Source organism: Pseudoliparis swirei, chromosome 20 (assembly GCF_029220125.1).
Source record: "Pseudoliparis swirei isolate HS2019 ecotype Mariana Trench chromosome 20, NWPU_hadal_v1, whole genome shotgun sequence".
NCBI lineage: Eukaryota > Metazoa > Chordata > Actinopteri > Perciformes > Liparidae > Pseudoliparis > Pseudoliparis swirei.
The window spans coordinates 11,459,870-11,481,929 of NC_079407.1; the positions used below are offsets into that span (position 1 = coordinate 11,459,870).

At 42.0% G+C, this 22,060-nt stretch overlaps 2 protein-coding genes across 3 annotated transcripts in view; both read left to right on the forward strand.

Moving 5' to 3' along the window:
* The first annotated feature begins 40 nt into the window (after nucleotides 1–40).
* On the forward strand, nucleotides 41–11,802 carry LOC130210638 (heterogeneous nuclear ribonucleoprotein L-like). 2 transcript variants are annotated; one of them, XM_056441096.1, is made up of 14 exons: nucleotides 41–148; nucleotides 1,740–1,855; nucleotides 2,084–2,321; nucleotides 3,113–3,198; nucleotides 3,637–3,733; nucleotides 4,002–4,074; nucleotides 6,444–6,476; nucleotides 7,546–7,617; nucleotides 7,773–8,020; nucleotides 8,342–8,463; nucleotides 8,777–8,978; nucleotides 9,120–9,177; nucleotides 9,307–9,423; nucleotides 11,209–11,802. In XM_056441096.1, the coding sequence occupies exons 1-14, from the start codon at nucleotides 71–73 to the stop codon at nucleotides 11,265–11,267; spliced, it is 1,599 nt and encodes a 532-aa protein (XP_056297071.1). In that variant the 5' UTR covers nucleotides 41–70; the 3' UTR covers nucleotides 11,268–11,802. The 2 variants fall into 2 exon arrangements, with proteins under 2 accessions (XP_056297071.1, XP_056297072.1); XM_056441097.1 differs by having other exon boundaries at nucleotides 9,307–9,417.
* Nucleotides 11,803–13,105: 1,303 nt separating this feature from the next.
* pak4 (p21 protein (Cdc42/Rac)-activated kinase 4) overlaps nucleotides 13,106–22,060 on the forward strand; it is a 30,172-nt gene continuing 21,217 nt past the window's right edge. Inside the window, exon 1 of the mRNA XM_056440307.1 lies at nucleotides 13,106–13,206. The gene's annotated coding sequence lies outside the window, so the exon portion shown is untranslated. The remainder of the gene's footprint in view (nucleotides 13,207–22,060) is intronic.

The window sequence follows — 22,060 nt, forward strand, 5'->3', positions numbered from 1 at the left end:
TCCTCGTTTTTCTTGACTCCGGCCATTTCAGTTCAGCGTCACTACCACCATCCTTTTTAAACGGGACAACATGGCTACTGCAGCGAGCCGTTACTACAGCGAGGACGGCCGGGCAACGAAACGACAGAAAACCGACGGAATGGCCACGGTGAGTCGTGTGAAGGAGATTAGTACAAGTTACCGAACGAAAACGCGCGAGCCGCTGCTTTCCTGCTTTAATTCGCATTCATTCAGATGCGGGTCTGGCAAAAAAAAAAAGGTCACGACGCGTCGCATGTAATTTTTGTTTTACTGCTTTGTCGTGTTTTCTCAGTTTTGTTACGTAATTGCACACACGGGCCTAATAAAGACACCGCCTGGAACACTATCTGCACATATACCTAGCTATACTGTGCGGCCCGGTGGGGTCGTTTGAGGCGGGTGTGACGACCGGGCCTCGCCTGAGCCAGGCTTTGTTCTAGTACTTAGCTAGCTACGCGGTAGCGGTTAGCTCCATGCTAGCTACACATTGTGATAACGAGGCTGGCTAGCATCCGTCCAGCGGCTCGTTCACGCGGGGAAACAATTTACTGTCACGTGTAGGGTTAATTAAACCAACATTTGTTGTTGGAGAAATGTGTATTAAATGAAACCTTAAAACACTGCGCGGCGATTAGCTGCCCCATCCCCCTCAGCTGCAACCTACGGTTAAATTGCACGTTTTGAGGTAAATACGGGAAACATAATGAGCCATAGCATCTTAAATAATAATAATAACATTCAATTTTATATAGCGCTTCTCTAAATACCCGAAGTCGCTTACAGAGTCCAGTAGTCATACACACGCACACACACACACACACACACACACAGTCATCCCGGTGGTGGTAAGCTACATCAGTAGACGGAAGCGTGGCTGCCATTCAGCGCCTACGGCCCCTCCGACCACCACCACCACCAACATTCATTCACATCCATACGAACCGGGGTGAGGATGCGGTTCATGTCTTTATGATGGTGGGGGAAACCGGAGTACCCGGAGTAAACCCACGCAGGAGAACATGCAAACTCCACACAGAAAGGACCTGGAATGACCGGGACGACCGGGATTCCAACCCAGGGCCTTCTTGCTGTGAGGCGACAGTGCTAACCACTGAGCCACCGTGCTGCCCAATCTTTAATCTCCACCTATCCAGAGTTGGAAAAGGTAATCAGAGTCTCTAAAGTCAAAGTAACCACCACACTGTGGAAACGGTAATAAAAACAAGCAACTGTCCTGCATTAAGTGTTCGGGTGTCTGAAGTAGAATAACTCATAAGTAGTCCAATGGTCCCTGCCCACGTTTTACTGTTATGCTACTAGTGCTGCATTATTGAATATGTTGCATTGTACTCCTATAAATTACTATAGTGTTGCTAAAGTACTACTGCCCAGAAAACACTCCTCCAGTTTAAGGTTCACAGATGCATGTTTTTCACTGAAGGGGAAAAAATAGTTATGTGTCGTGAATTACAACGGTATTACATTTGCTGCCTGAAATGTGGTTGAGAGATGTATAAGCTGGAAATATTCACGTTGCCTGTAGTTATGTGTACTTGATGACATAATTTTACTCCACTTATACACAATCCATCTCTTTATATACCTTGTGGTTGTGTTGTTGGAGGGAACATACTACACTATTGCTTCAGAGAGGGCTCCGAAGCATGTTTGCACTTCAGATAAGTAAATATTTAAACAGAACTTTTTCTCCGTCACAGGGATACGAAGACCCACACAAGACCCTTCCATCAGTTGTGGTGCATGTCCGGGGACTGGTGGACGGCGTTACAGAGGCTGATCTGGTCGAGGCCCTGCAAGAATTTGGAGCAATCAGGTAGAGGAAAATAGCCGCTACATTTATTTCCAGAAAACTATGTTAAACAACCTGGATTCTTAGCATGGCACAAATCATGTTGGTTTTAGTCCGGCGGTGACTTTCAACGTTTTACCGGCAAGATATGAAGCTACAAGTACAATTGTAAAAAGCATTTGGCCGCAATTGTCACCCAGTTGAATTAACTGCATCTGCTTCCTCATCTAACCGCTATTTTTAAATTTTAAGCTATGTGGTAGTGATGCCCAAGAAGCGGCAGGCGCTGGTGGAGTACGAAGACTTGAACGGGTCTTCCACATCCGTGACCTATGCTGCAGACAACCAAGTATACATCGCCGGCCACCCGGCTTTCATCAACTACTCCACGAGCCAGAAGATCTCCAGGCCGGGAGACTCCGATGACTCTAGAAGTGTCAACAATGTTCTCCTTCTCACCATCATGAACCCCATCTACCCCATCACCTCGGTAAATGGACATTTTATCTTGGATCATAAAGGAAACTGCTGTTTTTCTATCGTATGGCTGCAATTAATGATTTTACATATTGATTCATTTCTTGGATGGCACAAACATCCACATAAAATATACACGTGAAGCTCAGAAGTGGACGGCAACAGCTACTTTTTTTGAACCTGCAGTCACCATATTTGGACAAATAAGTGGATATGGGGGAAAGCGAGGCTCGGTGGGGCTAAGTTAGGTGGTGGCTTTATTCGACAGGTGTGGTCATAATTCTCATTAGCAGCTTTGACATAAATTGGGATTCTGAGCTTTGGCTCGCGAAAACTAAGCTCACCAGAAGGAATAAACAGTCAATCTCTTAGTCTGGAAAGTTAGCCCAATTTATATCAAAGCTATATATATAGCTGTGTATGAACTGTTTTTAAATTAGCCTTGGTGATCGTAGGCTTGCGGCACCCACCTGTCACTCAAAGCGGCCATGCTGCTAATTCTGCATAACTTTAAGCCATCATGTATCTAATAAATGCACCAACATCATATTGGCTCAAGAGACATGCACCTTTTTTCAGAGCATGGTGTCAATATAATTAATTCTGCTTTAATGATGGGAATTTTAATATTGAGTGTCTGAGGGTATTCACTTGATTTTGAGAGCCAACCTTTGAAAAACTTCAGTTTTTGGCACTTTCGTTGTAATGATTATATTTTCCCACGCTTGTGCTCACTTTTTGATCTTAACATTTTACCCTGTGTTTTACATGTATACCTATTTTTCACCCTGTATATTTTCACAGGACGTCCTCTACACCATCTGCAACAACTGTGGGCCTGTTCAAAGAATCGTTATCTTCAGGAAGAATGGTGTCCAAGCGATGGTTGAATATCCTTTTTCCACCGGTGCTATCTCACAACAAATCTGATTGTTGATTACCATACAATAGTTGTTGCTGTAGTTTTTATAGGTGGGTTGTCAGTTTGAAACTCCTGTTGTACAAACCTGTTCTAGAACGTGTCACGGATGCCAATGATAAAACTATTCATCATAGTGAACTAGTGATTGACTGGCTGCGTTTGTTGATCATCAGGAGGCATATAGACATGCATACTCTTTGTGATGCAGTTGGAGAGAACAAACCTAAAAACACTGCTGTTTCCTCATTTGAAAAAGTACTCGACGAAGACCATTTGTGGTTGAAACTGTCATATATCTGTAGAGTAGACACCAATCCTGTGTGTAGGTGTTTTGTGGCTTTTGGTCTAAATCTCCATTCCTGTCGTAAAGATACATTTGATACTTGTCCTTGACTCCTGTCATTACGTTTGACTCCGTGCAAAGTGCCCAGCGGGCCAAGGCGTCGCTCAACGGAGCAGATATCTACTCTGGCTGCTGCACACTGAAGATCGAGTACGCAAAGGTAAAGCTGCAATGCACGGTCAATGTTACTTAACGAAATGGCCGTGGTGGGTGAGGAATAACAAACGCCTGCACAATGCCATGGAAACCAACCCCATAGCTACTCTTTGAATTTGACCTGTAATGCTAGTTACAAAGGCGTAATGTTTATTGCTACCAAAACAATTCTTCCAAAAATCCATCTATTACACTCTAAAGGTGTACAAATAGACAGGTTGAACTTTTAGTTTGTATCTTTATGCTTGTATTCATAAGTTGTGTCTCCTCAGCCCACTCGACTGAATGTGTTCAAGAACGACCAAGACACCTGGGACTACACCAACCCCAACCTCGGAGGCCCAGGTAAAACATTGAACACACTCATCGATGTGAAGCATCCTTGCTGCTGCTGTGGGACGTTTCAACAACACTTCATTAATAATGCCACTAAATGGATTCAAATTGTGTCCAATATGCTGATATGTAGTGTTTTTCTTTTTGGAAAGAACTTGTGTGGCATGACTGAAGTGTTGCTCTTGGTGTTACTGTTTGTAGTTCTTCGTACTTTTCGATAACGCACTACAGTCAGGTTTGTATGCAGGTTTAAGGGGAAAGCAGGGGCGATATGAGAATAATATTTAGGTTTGATTATTTAAAACATTCCAGCTGTAGAAATGTGTGGTTACTTATCATTTTGCAATGAGATGTAACATAAATACTCACAATTCCAGCGATTTTTCTGAGAAGTGAGGGCAGAGGCAAGGACCAGCGTCGGTAAACAGAATATCTGCAACATCATGTAACTCTTACCTCCCCCTGATAAATCGGTGATATCAGCAAGTCCAACAACAACAACAACAACATGCACAGGACAGCGAGGCTGATACAGGCTGACAACATCACCACTCCGCTACCACCATCTCAAGTATCCACTTCTTCAGTGAGGACACAGCCACTATCATACAGAGGGCCAACTGTCCCCCGAGACACGAGGGACAAACTACAAGACACCATCCATTCAACATGCCGGTGTAGGACTGATATACCACTCATTCCTCGTCTCCGCATTCCAGCACAAGAGAAGAGCCACTTCTAAAGGGTGGTGTTGGAGGGCGGGGGGTTGGGCACTGAGCTACACTTGGGGCCCTTCCTCCCGTTTGGTTTTCCCCATACCCATTTTGAGACACAAGTGAATGACACATTGAAAGCAGGCCAAAGCTTGCATCTACAACCCCACCACCCTCTGTCTACACCAAACGGAGACAGACACCAGAGAAGACACTGCATCCACCCAAACAGAAGGTAGAGACTGACATCTCGGTACAACCTGCATACTGATGCTAATCAGTTGTCATTTGCCAAAGCCTCGGCCCTTCCTGTGCGGTTTTGGGCTATGTTGCTGACACCAAAAACCCATTCAAGCAACACACTCGCTGGCGCCTGCACCAACTGATCCAATAGATGACTCGCACCCTCGAATCAAGCTGTAGCCAGCCACATTGGAGTCAACACAAGACAACTGATGAAGATGAGACACTGCTGACAACACCATCAAGCACACTCTGGGCCTTGTTTCTTTTTTAGTTTTATGTGTTTCTTTCTGAGTTTTCTCTCTTGCTCTTTCTCCTCATCTCTCCATCTGTTTCTCCCTCTGATTTTCTTCCTACATGCATCCCTGTACAGCTCTTTCTTTTCTTTTTTTTGTGCAGGTTTTTTTTTGTTGCTTTATTCTAAAGTCTAGAACCTGTGTAACGCCTTCCATGTGATGCAGGTTTGGCAATTTGCGGCTAAGAAGAGCCAGCTCTCCAACTGAACTGTGCTCTATGGCAGCCTCAAGGTCACCCAGTGGGTGCTAAGCGGACTATTCCCAAAAAAAAGGACAAAAAGGACAAACGGACTGCCAACCAACCCACCAATGGGCGTTTCAGCTTGATAAAACCAAGGAATCGATCCTGCGGTGGAGAGTTGTTTCCCCTCCAAAAGAGGAAATGGATAAGAGTGTGGGATGGAATGAATTGAGTGATGGAACTGCTGCAGCAAATATCTCCCTCCCCACTGTTTGTAAGCGTGCAGTAAGTAAATCGAGACCCTCTCCGGGGAACATAACTGCACAGCAACACATGACTCCAAAGCCCCAGCACCCAACATCGCCACACCAGACTGACATGACTCTATTTCTCTCACCCTCTCATAAGGGCTTAATCTTTCTGGAAGAGGGTGTTGGTTGGGGTTCTGTCAGAGCTGGCGTTTTTCTAATGTCACTCAAACCTGCTGTATGTCTGTTCACTACGTCATGTCTTGTCCCGGGAATGTCATCTATACGTGCTTTTGGGGGGGAGGGGGGGGGGGAATTAAATCATGCTTTTAATCTGAGGGAGTGGGTGTGAACTTGATATGATTTCATGTCTGATGTGCTTGGGCCATGATCAACCCTGTTCATTACAAAGAGAGGAGTGTTTCAACCAGAAGCCACACTGGCCATGGGTGTCCCAACGCTTCCAACAGAAGCTTGTTGCCAAACCGCTTTTAGATTCTGTAAGAGCCCGGTTGATCGCCCGCTGAGGTAGTAAGCCACATGGTTTTTAATAGAAAAACACAGTTTTTTCATGAGTGGTTTTACAGCACTCTTCCGACATTCTAACGGGTAATTTTATATTTGCCCGAGGGAGGGGGGGAAAAAAGTATCTACTTTTTTAATTCTGATTGTGTATGATTATTGTGTACCTGTACAGACGGTGATGGAGATGGCAATGGGAGCAATTCAGGTATGTGTGAGCATACAGATTTTTACACAAATTTTGATAAGCTTGACAAATGGACAACTGGAGTGATTTTTGTTATTATATTAAGGATAGGCATCAATATGCTCATGCCGATGTATTTTCAGACCTATTGTGTATAAGCTTTATTGTATTGTGTGTCTGATGACTGAATTAAACACTACTACTATTTTCTTACCTGCTTAACCTCCCAGATCAGCATCCACAGCAATGTTTGCCATTTCCCCCTGTTTCACTTGTTCTAAAGGTTTACCGTGGTTTCCAGGTCCTTTCCATGGAACCTAAAACCAGTGTTGCCATCTTACATCCCCACACCTCTCTTCCCAAGTCCCTCAATGCTATATAAACAAAGCACAGAAGCTCAGCTTGCAACTAACTGCTGAGATAGACATAAGTCTGCTATTTTTACAGATACACTAATTGTTATCTGCTATAGTTTTCACATGTAGCTCCTCTTCTTTTTTTTTTTTTTTTTAGGAAAGTTACCCGTGACAAATTATTTATTTACATTTCAGGGTTTTTCCTGGGTCAAAATGGGTCTTCGGTGCTCCCAAATTTTTTTTTGTGCCTATTATAACAGGGTGAAATCTCCACCCGCCACTCAGTAATTTTCGTCCGTCCCCCCCCCCCCCCCCCCCGCAAACAATTCCCGGCTCGCGCGACAGAGCGATGCGCGCGCCGGCATCGAAGCTCTGCTGTGATGCGCGCACACGGGTGAGCACACGCTCACCCCCCCCCCCCGTCAACAACTCTTCTCGGCTCGCGCGCGCCTCGCTCAGCGGTGATTTGTTCATATTTCTTTCATCGCGGATTTTTTTTTGCCTTAGACGCTCGGGATTTGTCATAGGCGCTCGGAAAAACGGCTTAGGCGCGCGCCCAAATTTTCTCTATGCAGGAAAAACCCTGCATTATGGTATGATGGCCTACATCAAATTCTGTCGTGATACCAAACTGTAAATGCTCAGGCATCCCATTGTATTTCTCTTTATAAGACACCTTATTTTCTTTTTCTACCCTTTTCCCAAACTCTTATTTTGTCTTCCTGACATTACAGAGGATGTCAATGCCAATCCCAACAAGCGCCAGAGACAGCCTGCTTTGTTGGGCGACCACCCTCCAGAGTACGGTAAGGCTCTTCAGAAGAACAAGAACAAACTGTCTTCAATACGTTAGAAGTTTAAAAGGACTTTTTTAAAATCTGTCTTGATTATTAAACTTGAAGTATATTCCTGTGTAAACTGTTTTTTGAGCTGTTACTTATTTGATGGCCTCATTCTTAAGGTGGTGGCTACCACGGCTACGATGAGAACTACGGTTCCCCGCCCTACGAGGGTCGCCGCATGGGTCCACCAATGAGGGGTCGTGGAGGCAGAAGCTACGGGCCGAGCTACGGGCCTCCTCCCCCTCCTCCTGGCGAGTACGGTGGCCATGCTGAGTCTCCAGTTGTCATGTTATATGGCTTGGAGCCTGTCAAGATGAACGCCGACCGCGTCTTCAACATCTTTTGCCTTTATGGCAACGTGGAGAGGGTCAGTACCTGGACAGTTGTGGTGTCTATTAGTGCTGGGAAGGGGACGGCGAGGCTGAACCCAAGTGATATTATGGGGAAATGATTGTTTAATAAGAAATATTCTCAACTGACAAAGGAATATTAACAGAAAATGACTCTAAATGAAAATAGGATAGTAGCGACATGATTGGAACGTTGATTCGTTAAAAAACAATCCCTCCCCATAAACACACACTCACTTACCCCAAGCCATCACGTCAAACCCAACAGATTTGTCTCCTAATGAGTCTAATGTTTCTTAAGGGCTCTGGTCAATCCTGTCTTGTGTCCCCCTCCACAGGTGAAGTTCATGAAGAGTAAGCCCGGAGCAGCCATGGTGGAAATGGGAGACTGCTATGCAGTGGACCGCTCCATCACTCACCTCAACAACAACTTTCTCTTTGGACAGAGACTGAATGTGTGGTGAGTTTCCGTCCAGTCCCACAAGCCTTTCTAATGTCCAGAAGGAGTAAGCCATGCTATAAACTAAAATGCCTCAAGCCGATTAAACTTACTGGCCTTATTCCAGAAATGTAAGAAATAACTTGTTTACTGGCAACTTGGGAAGTGAGTGGGGTAAATGTCTGCACAACAACCGCTAATAAACTCTTACTAATTTACAGCCCCTTTGTTCGGGCATGAGAGATGGCCATGTGGTGTCTCTCCTCACATGTAAGCAGAAAATGCTTCTCTTTTTTTTTTTTTTTTTAAACGTATGAATCATCCTTCCTTGCAGCGTGTCCAAGCAGCAAGCCATTGTACCTGGTCAGTGCTATGAGCTGGAAGACGGATCGAGCAGTTTCAAGGACTTCCACGGCTCCCGAAACAACCGGTTCACATCGCCGGAGCAGGCGGCCAAAAACCGCATCCAGCACCCGAGCAACGTGTTGCACTTCTTCAACGCCCAGCCAGACGTCACGCCAGAGATTTTCAATCAGGTCTGTAGAGAGGAAATATGGATCAGTGCAGGTTATGGATGTGTGTATGGACAATGAGAGTATTTTGAGAGGAAGCGTTGGCTGTGCCGATAAAGTGGTGGTGCTCACAGTCCCTAATAATACATGTTGTGTTCTTTACAGATTTGTGAGGAGCTCGGTGTCAAGACCCCCGTCAACGTCAAAATGTTCACTGGAAAGAGTAAGCTGCTTTTGAATCTGCTTAATGGGGATGTGCTTTTGTTAAGTTTGATCGCAGTAGCAAAGCACTGCACATGGATATATTTTTGTATCTTGAATGTGTGGTGTAATTGTGACACCTAACCACCAGGTGGCGCAGCCCCCAGCGACCGCAGTGCCTCCGGTCTGCTGGAGTGGGAGTCGATCAATGATGCCATGGAGGCCCTGGCCTTGATAAACCACTTCCAGATGAAAAATGCAGGTACGGGTAAGACACCGACGAATGTTTCCATAAATTCTGTTGTTGTTGTTTGAGGTACATTACCTACATCACCTTATAGCGTTGATAATGTTTTGATGCTTTTAAGACAGGATTTTACTGATCAGGAATGTTATTTAACCAAGTTAATGGAAAATGTAAATATTGTACAAACATTGTATATGTAATCTTATGTTTTTAGGTTTGTCTTATGACATCTGCCTCTCGGGACTACAAATGATAAATAGCCTCTTGGCTAACTGACACAGTTAAAACAATTTTTTTTATTAATGTGCCTTACCATACCAAGGAAAAAAGTAAATTTGAGCTCATCAACTACTGTAGTTGTTAATTTTAGGCAGGTGTACTGTACTAGCATTTCTATTATGTAACCGAATGCTTATTCTTCTGGTTAGTACATGGCTAAAAAGGAAAATATGTGCCTCTGAATGTAGTACAGCACTAGATTCATACCTGCAAACTTGTCACCTTTAGGTGAAATTCGCCGTTTTGAAATCAAAATAGGTCATCCACGTGAATCGTGTAGATCCGAAGAGTTTTTGTTGGGTCACCTGGCCCGCTGCCGTTAAGATTGAAGTGAGATGCGGAGAAAATGTGACGTGGTGATTTCACAATAAAACATATTTGGTGGGACGTGTTGAGTCTCGGCCAATCAGCGTCAAGATGTCTACAGCGTTTGGGGGTTCAGGTTAGCTTGAATGTTAGCCCGCTACATCTACTGCTGTCACGCTGCACGGTGTATCGATGCTAACACGGTATCCGTACGTTAAAAACGATATGATTTAGCATATTTTTTTGTATCGATACTTAATTAAAAGAGAGTGCGATGATCCATGTCATAATGTCTGCACGCACTGCGCTGCGCAGCTCGCACAGCGAGTGGCGTGAAGCGGCGGAGCTTTTCAGACCATCTTCGGCTACAAAAAAAAAGATGCCTGAAGTGAAATGTTTAAGGACCTTGTCGATGATGCAGACAGTCTGTAAAGTTGTGTAACTCTACAACTGCTCATCCTGATGAACTGTGTATCATCTGGTCAGATACTGACTAAAGGCCTCATAGTGTATAATCAATGCTATGATGGAACCATGTAGTTTCATTCATATCTGGCTGTATTAATACTAATAATACTGCCATTTGTTAAGTGTTGAAAAAGTTGGTAAAAAGAACCATACAGATGTTTTATTTATTACTATTATAGATAAATATACCAGTATCGTATTTATGGTATCATATTGTTTTTATGGTATTGTTTCGAATTCTGTTATCAGTATCATATTTATGGCAGGTATCGTATAGAAGTTATGTTAGTATCGTGACAACCAGGTAGCCAAAAAAAGGAAGTTGGCTCATGAATGACTTTAACCATATTGTATATAATGACAATGTATATTTGTTATTACTTTGTTTATTTAGTTTTGTAGTCGGTACAATAAAATGAATGTAGTTGTAGTTCTAAAAGCTTTGAGGTTTCATCAAACAACGTGGCTACGGTGTGGCGACGACAAAAAAAAAAAGTAACCTGCAACCCCCCCCCCCCCGTTGTGACCTTTTTCACCCCTCATGAGTTTGCAGGTATGAAGATTACTTTTCACCAATGTCTAATTAAAATTAATGAGGGCTCTGTTTATTTAGTTGTCTGTACTACCTAAAGAGCCAGAACAAAATAAATGAAACTGTTTACAAAAGCAGGCTTAATGGAAAGGAAGAATAATTCCTCTTCGGGTGCTGTTTCTTGAGGCCTCACTCGTCCGTCTCTCTCCCTCTCCCTCCAGCCGGTCCTTACCCGTACACCCTCAAGCTTTGCTTCTCCACCGTTCAGCACGCCAACTGAGCGCACCCTCGGAGCCAGGAAGACGAAGATTGGCCCACCATTCCCACGTTCACATGTACTTAGACCACGACTGCTTGTAACACGCCTGGAGGAATTAGATTTTCAAAAACGCTTTAAAAAATCCTGTGGCACATCTTCATAATGCATTTGACTCCTAAAGTGGAAACTCTTCTATTAAGCAGATCTAAGGAATGCTAACGGGCATAAAAACAAGTCTTGATATTTATGCCAAAGATGTGAGTAGAGTATCAGTACGTGTGTCTTCAATATTAAGTTGTCCTTTTTACTTTTTGTATTATGCTTCTACAGTGACATGAAAGTGTTTAAACGATTTGGTTTTATTATCTGGTGTTTCAGCGGCAGTGGACAACGTGCTTTTGTAAGAGTTGTCTTTTGGAACTTTTATTATTATTATTATAGCTTACCTTTTTTCTTTCCTTTTGTCTGATTGATGCCCATTCAGTTCTGCGTTTCAGTGTCACATATAGAGATGGAGAATTGTTTTGTTCTAAAAAAAATAAAAAACCTAAATCAATTTAATCTTGTGTTTATTCTTCCCTCCTGAAAGTGTTTTCTCTTTCCAGTCAATGTTCTGAAAGCAGGAAGTAGCTGTGTCTCTTACAAAAGTAAATAAATCCTCTGAGCTGGTCAGAAGTATAGACTGTAAGCGTCCAATAACTACCTCGTAATGAGAATCTGGACTATTCCTCAATATCCCAAAATGTCATATTTCTAATTATGTAACCAAAGACCTGAAGGAACATGAACTTCTTGATCTGATGGGAGTGGGATGCAGAAAGTTCACGCGCATATCAAATGAGCTATCGCTGCCATAGACTTCTCTGAAATGGATTTTTAATGCACGAATGGAACTTTAAAGCTGAACTGGCTGAATGTATGAAAACTTAAAGATCCTCACAAAATGTTCTTTTACAGAAATAGGTGATCTCTGATAAGACCAGATAACGTGACGATGTTCTAAATATAAACAATTGATTTTATATAACATACTCTAAACATGTACAAATGGTTAGTGTGGGTGTGACATGTTTGTCTTGTCGTCATTCATATGGTTGAATGCACTTATTGTAAGTCGCTTTGGATAAAAGCGTCTGCTAAATGACATGTAATGTAATATCTACACAAACAATGTGTCCTTGATGAAATTGTTTACGAGAGGCCAAAGTTCTTCACAGCTAGCCTCTTGATTTTGACTTTATAGTTGCTCAATCGGGAGACCATGTAAAGGTTTTCCTTTTATAGTCTCGTGAACCGCGTACACGGTCCTAATATGAATCCAAAGTATTTCTGCAAAAATACCACAACTAGATATATACTATGATATATGATTGTAGGTTCAAATATTTGAATTGTAGTTTTTTAAAAGTTAAATCATGAACCAGCTAGCCTGCGGTTACTGTAACATTCCCAAGGGCAGCAGCAGAGGACATGTATATATTATTTTCCACTGTAAAAACTTCTTAATTTGGTATAGTATATATATTTTTATATACCTATATTATGTCTATTTTTAAGAAGATATATTTATATATATTATATTATGTTGAGTGGCCACCACCCTAGGGCTGGTTCTGACCCCGTTAACTGGATTAATATATTTTTTTGTGGACGAAATGTTTTGCAAAATACCTGTGTTTGTAAATGTTATACAATGCAAATGTAGAACCTCCACTAAAACGTCATCCCCGCTCCACGAGAACGCGTCTCCTTAGCTGACTCGGTTGCCATGGTGCTTTACCGTAATTTCCCGGATGTTAGCCCCCCCCCTCCCCCCTCCCTGTTCAACCAAACATGGCGTCGGGAAAGTGATACTTCAGTTTGCCCAAAGTTAGCCCCGCTTCTGCTCTCTGAAATAAAGGGAAGTTTAATTCCACACCGGGTTGGCGGCATAAAAAAAAATTCCCACGCGAGTTTTCGGGTGAGTAGCGACATTTTTATTCAATAGTTGTAGTTAACTGCGGGCTAGCTTGAGGCGCGTCTCCGCTCCCCGTCCAGCAGCTAACGGCGGCTAACGCTAGCTGCTTTCAAGTCTGGGTTTTGAGGGGACCGCAGGGACACCTCCTTCGGTCCGGTCCCTCCCGATGTCGTCTGAGGAACACCTCACTGCGAACGGGAGGTGTACCGCTGTTGGCTTTTACGGTATAGCCACGTTACAAGGCTTTGAGCCACTTGTGAAAGTTGTTCAACAATTAAAAGCCGCAGCTGTGGACACATAACCAAGCTAATTGTACGGCAGGGCTGCGATGCTCAGACTCTGGGCTCGATGGACGGCTTAGTGCAAATCCAGGAGAAAAGCTCTTCCTGATAACATTGGCTATTGTTCTCATCTGTCTGCTAGTTATCGCGAAGCACTGCAGCGTAAATTACTTTTTAGGTTTTAAAGTTTCCTGTCAAGTGGAAGCCGTGAACTTATTAAAACCCTTGAGGGTGAAAATGCATCGTCACAAAGCTGGAAGGAGGGCTGTTTTCGTAAACTCATGAACAGTTTACCGTGTGTGTGTTTGTTGTGATACGTGGTTCCTTCAGGGCAGATACTCTACACACATGTGATGATCTTATAGAAATGATGCGTTGCTGTCGATTAAACTGACCAACAAGATATAAAGGAGTGCAACGTACATATAGATGCAGCAGTGATATTAATTTAAAAAAAACATGATATATAATAGTAAAAATACTAAGAGGCAATTTTACTGCACAATTTTTTTTTAACCTTTAGTACCCTTTGCTGATACTCTTAAGTAATTACTGTTTTGAATCTAAGAATTTTACTGGTAATGGACTATTTTCCTCGTGTGGTATTAGTATGTAAAGGATCTTCTACCACTGATAAATGGTATTACAATGTGCATGTAACTTTAACTGGTCACAAATGTGGTAAACTTTAATTTTCTCTGCTAAAACCGGTGTGTGTTTCTGGCCAGACTGAAGGAGGAAAGAGAGGATATTGTCTGTCGGAGATTTGATTATCTTGCTCTCTCCCCACCATGACCCCACTTTTTTGTATTGCCCAAGTCCTTTCTCCTCTCTTTTGGTCTATTTAATATGGTTTCCCCCTCCTCCTTTCCCCCTCAGCTGGCATTCATGTATTTCTGTTATTCATATATGTATGCATGAGTGAGTGGGAAAGAGATTGTGCGTGCAGTTAGATAGTCAGCAAGGTTGTGTGATTTGTGCTGGGCACACCACACATTCCTGGGATGCCAGAGCTGTATGGAGGGGTCACTTTTCTCTCTCACATACTCACCCCCCTACCTCAGCAGTGAGCACCCTTATCAGCATCATCCCCCATCACCGCGTCACGCTCCGTAAGTTATTCAGCCAGGATAACTGTCAGGAAGGAACTGGGTGTCGGCTGACAAAATCACCCAGGATACAGTTCAGATGGCAAATTAGATCATGTTGAAGTTTGAAAAGTTAAGTATTTGTAAGACAAGGTTATAGCTCATTGGAAACTGGCATGTTCATGATTCTTTTAGGAACGGCGCGAAAAAACACGCCCGTAATATTTTTTGCCGTGAAGTTTTGTCAATGGGATAATTGTCGTGAATAGCCTCACTCGAGGGAATTGAAAAAGCTGTCAAGTTCACTATCATGGAGGGGCAGTACAAATGTTGCCTGATTTAAAATCCACAGGAATAATCATGAAAGAAATTAAACAAAAACAGACAATGTTGATATTTTTAAAGCTATTTAAATTGTATTTATGACAGGGGACTTAATGATAACTTTATTTAAGTTTTTGATTTGTAAAAAGTCTAATGCAATACAAATATGTTAATGACACTTTAAGAGTGGGTGTATAATATATATATTACACTCAAAGTGAGGGATGGGCTTTTTGTGGAAACATTTAGATTGACTGCTGTGTGGTGCATGTGTTTTTTATATTGCTAAAAAATAGGAATTTAGACTAGTGGGGATGCTGGCTAGACCATCTGCATTGCACTGTGTGACTAGGGCTTGAATAGTATTATTAATCTTTCACCCCGTATAACTGGAGGTTACACTTGTTTCCCTCCCTGCTATCTAGTAATCGATAAGCATTAAGATATTAAATACTCAGATACCCAAAGCAGAGTCTTAAACCTCCTGCATCTGTCTTTGCACGAGGGCCGGAGTTGTGCTTTACTCTGACACTCACGCTCAGTACAGTGTGAGAACTGTCTTTGTTATTTAAGTCAGTAAGACCCTCACGAGTAAGGGAGGAAACAGCAGGACTTTACCACAACATGTAGCCAACAAGCATATCATCAATCTGCATCGATGCTAACTGATAACTGTTTGTCTGTCCTCGTCCACTGCAGGTAACGTTAGTGTGATGTCAGATGGAGTTTGATCAGAAGAACAGGATAATCAATGAAAGCGTATTACTCAGCTAAATTTTTTCGCTGCGTATGTGTTTTAAGGATTTGGAACTTTTTGCAGACTGTGGCTGTTGTCATGACCCATCTCTCTCCCCCTGTTCAAGAAATACTTTTAGTTTACATATGAATAATAAAGAAATGTTGATTCTTTTTTAATTGATTGTCATTTACCCTCTCAAAATAATTCAAAAGAACCAATAAGAGTATGGATAAGAAACCAAACCTCTAAGCAGTATCTATAATCCTATACTAGTTACGATAAAATCCTAACGCTCCCCATCCCTCGTAGTAACAGGGAAGGGACCTGTGGTACCCTGGAGGCTGCAGAATGGACTTCAACACTTCAGCTAGTTCTCAAAAAATAACTTGTTCATGGTAGATTGTTAATGTCCTAAAAGTTTGGGTGCGAAGAAACATTTAATTGTCAGAGCCCTGAACAGCAACAGCTGATTTTACTCATTAAAAATACATTAAATCGTGTGGTTTATGGGCAAAGGCGCCGACTATTAACTGCAACATCTCCGGTTTGAGTCCAGATGGGGATTATTGTTTCATCACTCATCTCCTGTAATCTCTACGTTACATAATATTGGCATACAATCAAAAATCATATTTGTCAATCATGATAACATTTTGAAAGCCCTGCTGATCTTTGACTATTAACGTGTACAACAGCAACGCCTGGAATCCACTCTTGCCAAAGGTATCTTTATTGGAAGCAGGTTTTGTGTTTTTTTGTTCTTGATAGTCAGCCCAGATTTGGAGAAGATGAGGGGGATCGCAGTCAAAAAGTCAAGTCGTGAAGTCAGAGACAATAAGGAACTGTTAGAGAGACAAACACAGATGCTGTTTAGGAATCTCCCATAAACTCCAAACGGCTTTAGTATCGACATACGAGGCGGCAGCTAGAGGCTGTGACCGATCTTATTAGCAACCAGACACATTAGCCTGCACGTTTGAGGAACGGTGTGGCAAATTTATATTATTAGAAATAAGAGAAATCAAGAAAGAAACTATAAAAAGGTGTGTAAAAGGGTCCAGACTCCAGAGAGTGAGGATGTTGCTGACTGACGCATTTAAAACCCCCGAGGTGGGTCATACAGACTTTGCGTTTGGCTTCTTCCCTGTAACAGGGAGAAGAGGCCAGGCTTATTGCCCGAGAGGAAATAAAATCCTCTCAGGAATGACTGCAGTAGCCAACATCAACACAGTAACAGAGGCAAGCACACCTCATGAATACAATATTTTTTTATAACAATAACCCACTTCTGAGAATCCGTTTCAACCACTTTGTCTGGTTTTCAGGCCACTGTTGTGTCCAGCATATAAGGAGTGAATAAGTATTGTGAAAAAGAAAACTCAGAAGAAACCTTTCGCTCAACATGTCTATTGTTTCTGTCTTATCATACTTTTGATTGTGAATTTTGAAATCATTTACTTTTTTTATATCGATTATTTGAATCAAGAAAATAATCGTCAGATATACAAATACAAATACATTTTCTTCTTCACCCGTCCCTGTGGTAGGTCACTGACAACCACTGCCACTTCTAAAATATATAGAGCACATGGTAATTTTAAACAACTAGTGGTAGCTGACAATATAAATATGGAATGTGTCATGTAATCTTAGTCCCTGACTATTCCATGGCAGGTGACCTGACATCTTTACTCATCTACTTATTCAATTAAATTCAGTTAATTTTGTATTACAATTTTTTTCTCAGAGGGCTTTACAATCTGTACACATAGACATCCCTGTCCCAGGACATCACATCGGATCAGGAAAAACTCCCAAGAAATAGAAACAACCCTTTCACAGGGAAAAAAGGGAAGAAACCTTCAGGAGAGCAACAGAGGAGGATCCCTCTCCAGGATGGACAGAAGCAATCGATGTCATGTGTACAGAAGGAATCATTACAGAGTTACAACACATTCAATGAGTATGACAGTGTATGAATAGTTGGTAGTAGGCTTGGACCATGACACAGACCGCCATGATCCATCAGGCAGATGGAGCTAGAGAGGAGGAGTGGGTGGGGCATCAGCAGGGCCATGGCATCAGACCCAGCCCGGTCCAATGGACCCAATGAGACTTAAATTTCACGACCTCGTCAGATTAATCACTAATTAATATATCGTTGCTTCCATAGTGTTTTATTTTTTATTTTCTACTTTTCACACAGCAACAGCGGAAGGAGTTTTGTTCTTGTGTTTGCATGTGCAGTTTTTTAATCTCGGACGGAAAAAAATCAAGCTTGGGCCTGCAGGTTCCCAATGAAATGGAGGCTTCACAAACACAACACAAAGACCGTTCTGGATGGTGGCCCTGTTTCACCTCGACTGTATTGGAGAAGTTGCAATGTTCATGAATGCATGTTTTAGTGGGAAGGGCGAATGCTGTTTTATTTGGTTATTGTTTTCTCTGGAATAATCTGGATGACCGAGGCAAGACTTGTTGCAGCACTTGGTCTATAGATAAGTATGTTCGATCTAATCAGGCACCACTCGTGCTCTTAAAAAAATCTTGAAGATTAATCCACCCCCCTTTTAAGAATACTTTTTTAGGAAGTGGTAGATTTCTCCAGTTTAGCCCAAGATATCTGACAAAACAACTGAATGCAGCCAGAATGTTTGGCATAAACATGTCCAAATGTTGAATACTTGTTTTCCATGGCTTCCACTTGCTCATGCACGCCGCAGTGGTGGAAGAAGTCACAATCACTTCCCACATATTTTTACAGTTGGTGTATTTCACCAGCATCTGATTACAATAACTTAACTCTGAATAACAGTCACCGTTCTAATGCTGTATTTGGCAGAGCAGCAAACAGTACATCTCCTCACAGCTGACACAGTGGTGACGGGACTAGTGATTGGGGGGGGGGGTTTGACCTTGCTTCACAACGACATCACCTCATTGTCTCCATTTTTCAACGGGGTGCCATCCCCGTGTAATGATGGCACTCTCCTGAATCATGTGTTGTACAGTATGTTTGAGGTTTAACACCACCTCGCTGACATTGTGCTGTATCGTGTTTATGGGGCACCAACAAGTTACGGCGAGAGTAGACCAGTACCGGTGGAGTGCAAGAACATTTACATATGCAAGGCTGTGCCCAAGTACAAATTTGAGGTACTTGAACTTAACTTTAGTATTTACAATTGTCTGGCCGCTTAAGTTACTTTTTATTTAGCAGTTTCGCCACCCCCTTCCTTTCCAGTGAAAACCACATAGCTCCACATTTGTGGATCATATTGTCAGAGAGTGTTTGAATGCTTGCCCTGGCTGTAGATAATAAAAAAAACTATTTTCAGCTTGCAGCTGAGCCAACTCTCAGAGCAGTGTGTGTGTGCGTGCATGTACGGGCTTGTGTGATCTATATCGCGCTCTCTTTATCATTGACCTTTCCACATTCCACAAGCTGCTCCTGGAAGTCGTCCGTCATTGGCTGCAACACTGCGCTGCTTTGTTTGAACGAGGCCTCGGGATTGGCCGCTTTGTGTGTTGTCTGGCTCCGATACGTTGAGTGGACCCGTTCCTGCTGTATTTTAACTTTCAAAGGAATGTCAACAGGCCTTTTCCTTATTTGAAGCTGACACCTTGGAGTCTGTTAGATAGGAGATGATGGATAATAAGACAAATAGACGGTTAGAATAGAATGTTTCGCGGCGGGTTTTAATAAATAACTTTGACTATTATAGTTTAAAATGTAACTTTTGTTGTTAAATTGCTACCTTCTGATGAAAGAGTATGGCGGGTACTGATTACATTTTAAAACACCTTGCATATTCGTTCAGTTGGTCATTCCCCTACATTAGGCTGAAATATCTTTGGTGATGTTTGTTAGATATTACAAGACATTCTTAAAAGTTTCCAGTTTCTTGTCATTCACACAACAAAGATCATAGCAAAGCAGTCGTTCTTAATTACATTGTTTATTCTCAGGATCCTTCCATCAGTGCTCATACAAATACAATAAATAAAAAATATATAGAATATAATAAATATATACAGACAATTTAATTATATGCTTGTGGGAGACCAGTGTGCAGTCAAATTGATAAACTCTTTTTTTATATATTTTGGAAGTCACTGGCATAAAATGTAGAAGAATAGTTCTGTTCTCTTTTTTACAGTTGTGTCCATGAAAGTGAATCTCTTGGAAGTATCCCTCTGGAATGGGCTTTTAAATTGAATGTGTGTCAATATTTGACACGGTTCCGTCGTCGGTGTTGCCAAAAGGTTTGTTGTGGTCAAGATGTGTTTGGGCATTTAGCGTGGCTCTCTATATCTGTGGAATGGATGCTGATGGATCTGTTTACATTAGCAGGCAGACATTGCATTTCACAGCAGCCTGCCTTTATGGAGCTATAACTTGTAATGACTTGAGCCTTATTGTCAGAACCTGCTGTGCCACAAAGTGACTCATGTTGTCACGTAAAAGCTTTCTTATAAAAATAACCACGTCCTCATTAACCTTAATGATTTACCGAAGATGCAACAAAAGAAGCATCCTCGCCTTTTTATTTTCCTCATGTGATATTCATAATCGCACAATTGCTCAATGCAAGTATTGACTTACGATATGTTTTTGGGCCATTCGTGTGTTTACTATTGAATCAGTAGTACTGCTTCAATAGTAATAGGCAGTCTACAGTTTTATTGGATCAGTATATTAAGTTTGACTCAACTAATACATTGCAAATCAACTAGAGCTGGAGCAATTAGTTGATCATGAAAAGGCTATCAGCAACTCTTTTGATAATTAATCATTTTCTTGCTAACATTAATTGGTTATTTTCTAATTTTTGTGTTTATCATTGCAGGCTAAAGATCCTTTGGTTAAGGACTGTTACATTCAGTAGGGATGCACCGATCTGATCGGCGCCGATCCATATCGGCCGATATTCCCATTATCGGTTTTGATCGGCGTTCTCAAAACGGCCGATCAGATGACGTAACATCTGCGAGAACTATCAGACGTTTCAATCGCCGCGCACCGCAACGGAGACGATGCGCCCGGCGAGGGCCGCAGAGTGAGAAGTCCACGAGGGGATCCTCACGCACCGAGCGGCGTCCCCGTCCCCCGAGTTGAATCTCTGGGTCGACTCAGCCGACTCTCACATGTCTGCCCCTATAGACTGATGCTCACGGTAAACACATTCGATCAGGAGCGTGCGAGGGTTTTGATAAAGTTAGCGGAAAGAACCACGTGAAACAACATCCGTTTATCAAAATAAGATGTCGACAAATCATACACTATTACATATAAAAGTAAACAATGAACTAATTTTGTATCTTTATAGATCGTTTCTGAGATTTAGCTGAAATTATGCTAACATTAAAACATTTTTACTATACCAAGGAAGAGTTTATAAAAATAAGTCAGACTTTTGTATGTTAAACAAAGTCCTGTAAATAGATTTCTCCAAGAGTTCCAGGAAATGAATGATGCAGATGTTTCCATACATATCTGAAATCCCCTACAATAGCAATCAAACAATTTTAATGTATCAATTAGGACATTTTTCAAAGTAAAAGTCCTAAATGTTTAAAGAAATCGGTAATTTCTTTAATGTTTGAGTTGCTTTATATATGTATTTCCTCATAGTCCTAGGCAATAATGCTACACAATAAATAGAATGCTTCAATCGACACCGTGATCGGTGATCGGTATTATCGGATCGGCATTTACTGATTTCAGTGATCGGTGATCGGCACCAAAAACCTGATCGGTGCATCTCTAACATTCAGTTCTTCAAGGTCCTTATGCTGAACTATTTTATGCCAATTTTTACTATTCTACATCTCAAAGATAAATATTGCTCACTTTAATGTTGGATCTGGTAAAAGTAGCGTGTAAATCACTAATCCACAATATTACATCACTTTTTTGTTGGTATTTTTTATTATTAATCTGATTCCGCAAAGTAACTACTGATGTCAGATAAATGTAGTGGAGGAAAGTACGTTTACCTCTGAGATGTAGAAGTAGCATGAAATGGAAATACTCAAGTTTTTGTAGTGAATGTAATTGATTACATTCCGTCACTATATTACAGTTTCACCACAGGAAACCATAAGCATGCGACACACTGTGCAGCTGCGATGCGTTTCCGGAGACCTAACGACGAGGGAGTTTGAGTCCTTCGCGGAAACAACTTTGTTGCTGCAGGGAGTCCGGATTTTTTCTTCCCCTCTTCCGAGTTCTTCCGCAGCTGCGCTTCCGACATGAGATCAGGTGGAGTTATCCCGAGAGGAAATGGCTACTTTTCCACCTCGTGCCGAGTTGTGTTACAACTTCAGGTTAACGTCGCGCGACTTGCACCGGGCGGGAGGTAACCGGGGCCACAACAACACAACGCTGTTGTTACGATCTCACAGCATGGATTAACTGAGTC

What these genes read in the sequence shown, in the direction of transcription:
- LOC130210638 (XM_056441096.1), top strand. Translation starts at nt 71, where the DNA reads ATGGCTACTGCAGCGAGCCGTTACTACAGCGAGGACGGCCGGGCAACG. An exon ending in CAAGAATTTGGAGCAATCAG is followed by an intron (nt 1,856 to 2,083) that starts GTAGAGGAAAAT and finishes TTAAATTTTAAG; the next exon opens with CTATGTGGTAGTGATGCCCA. An exon ending in GATGAAAAATGCAGGTACGG is followed by an intron (nt 9,424 to 11,208) that starts GTAAGACACCGA and finishes CTCTCCCTCCAG; the next exon opens with CCGGTCCTTACCCGTACACC.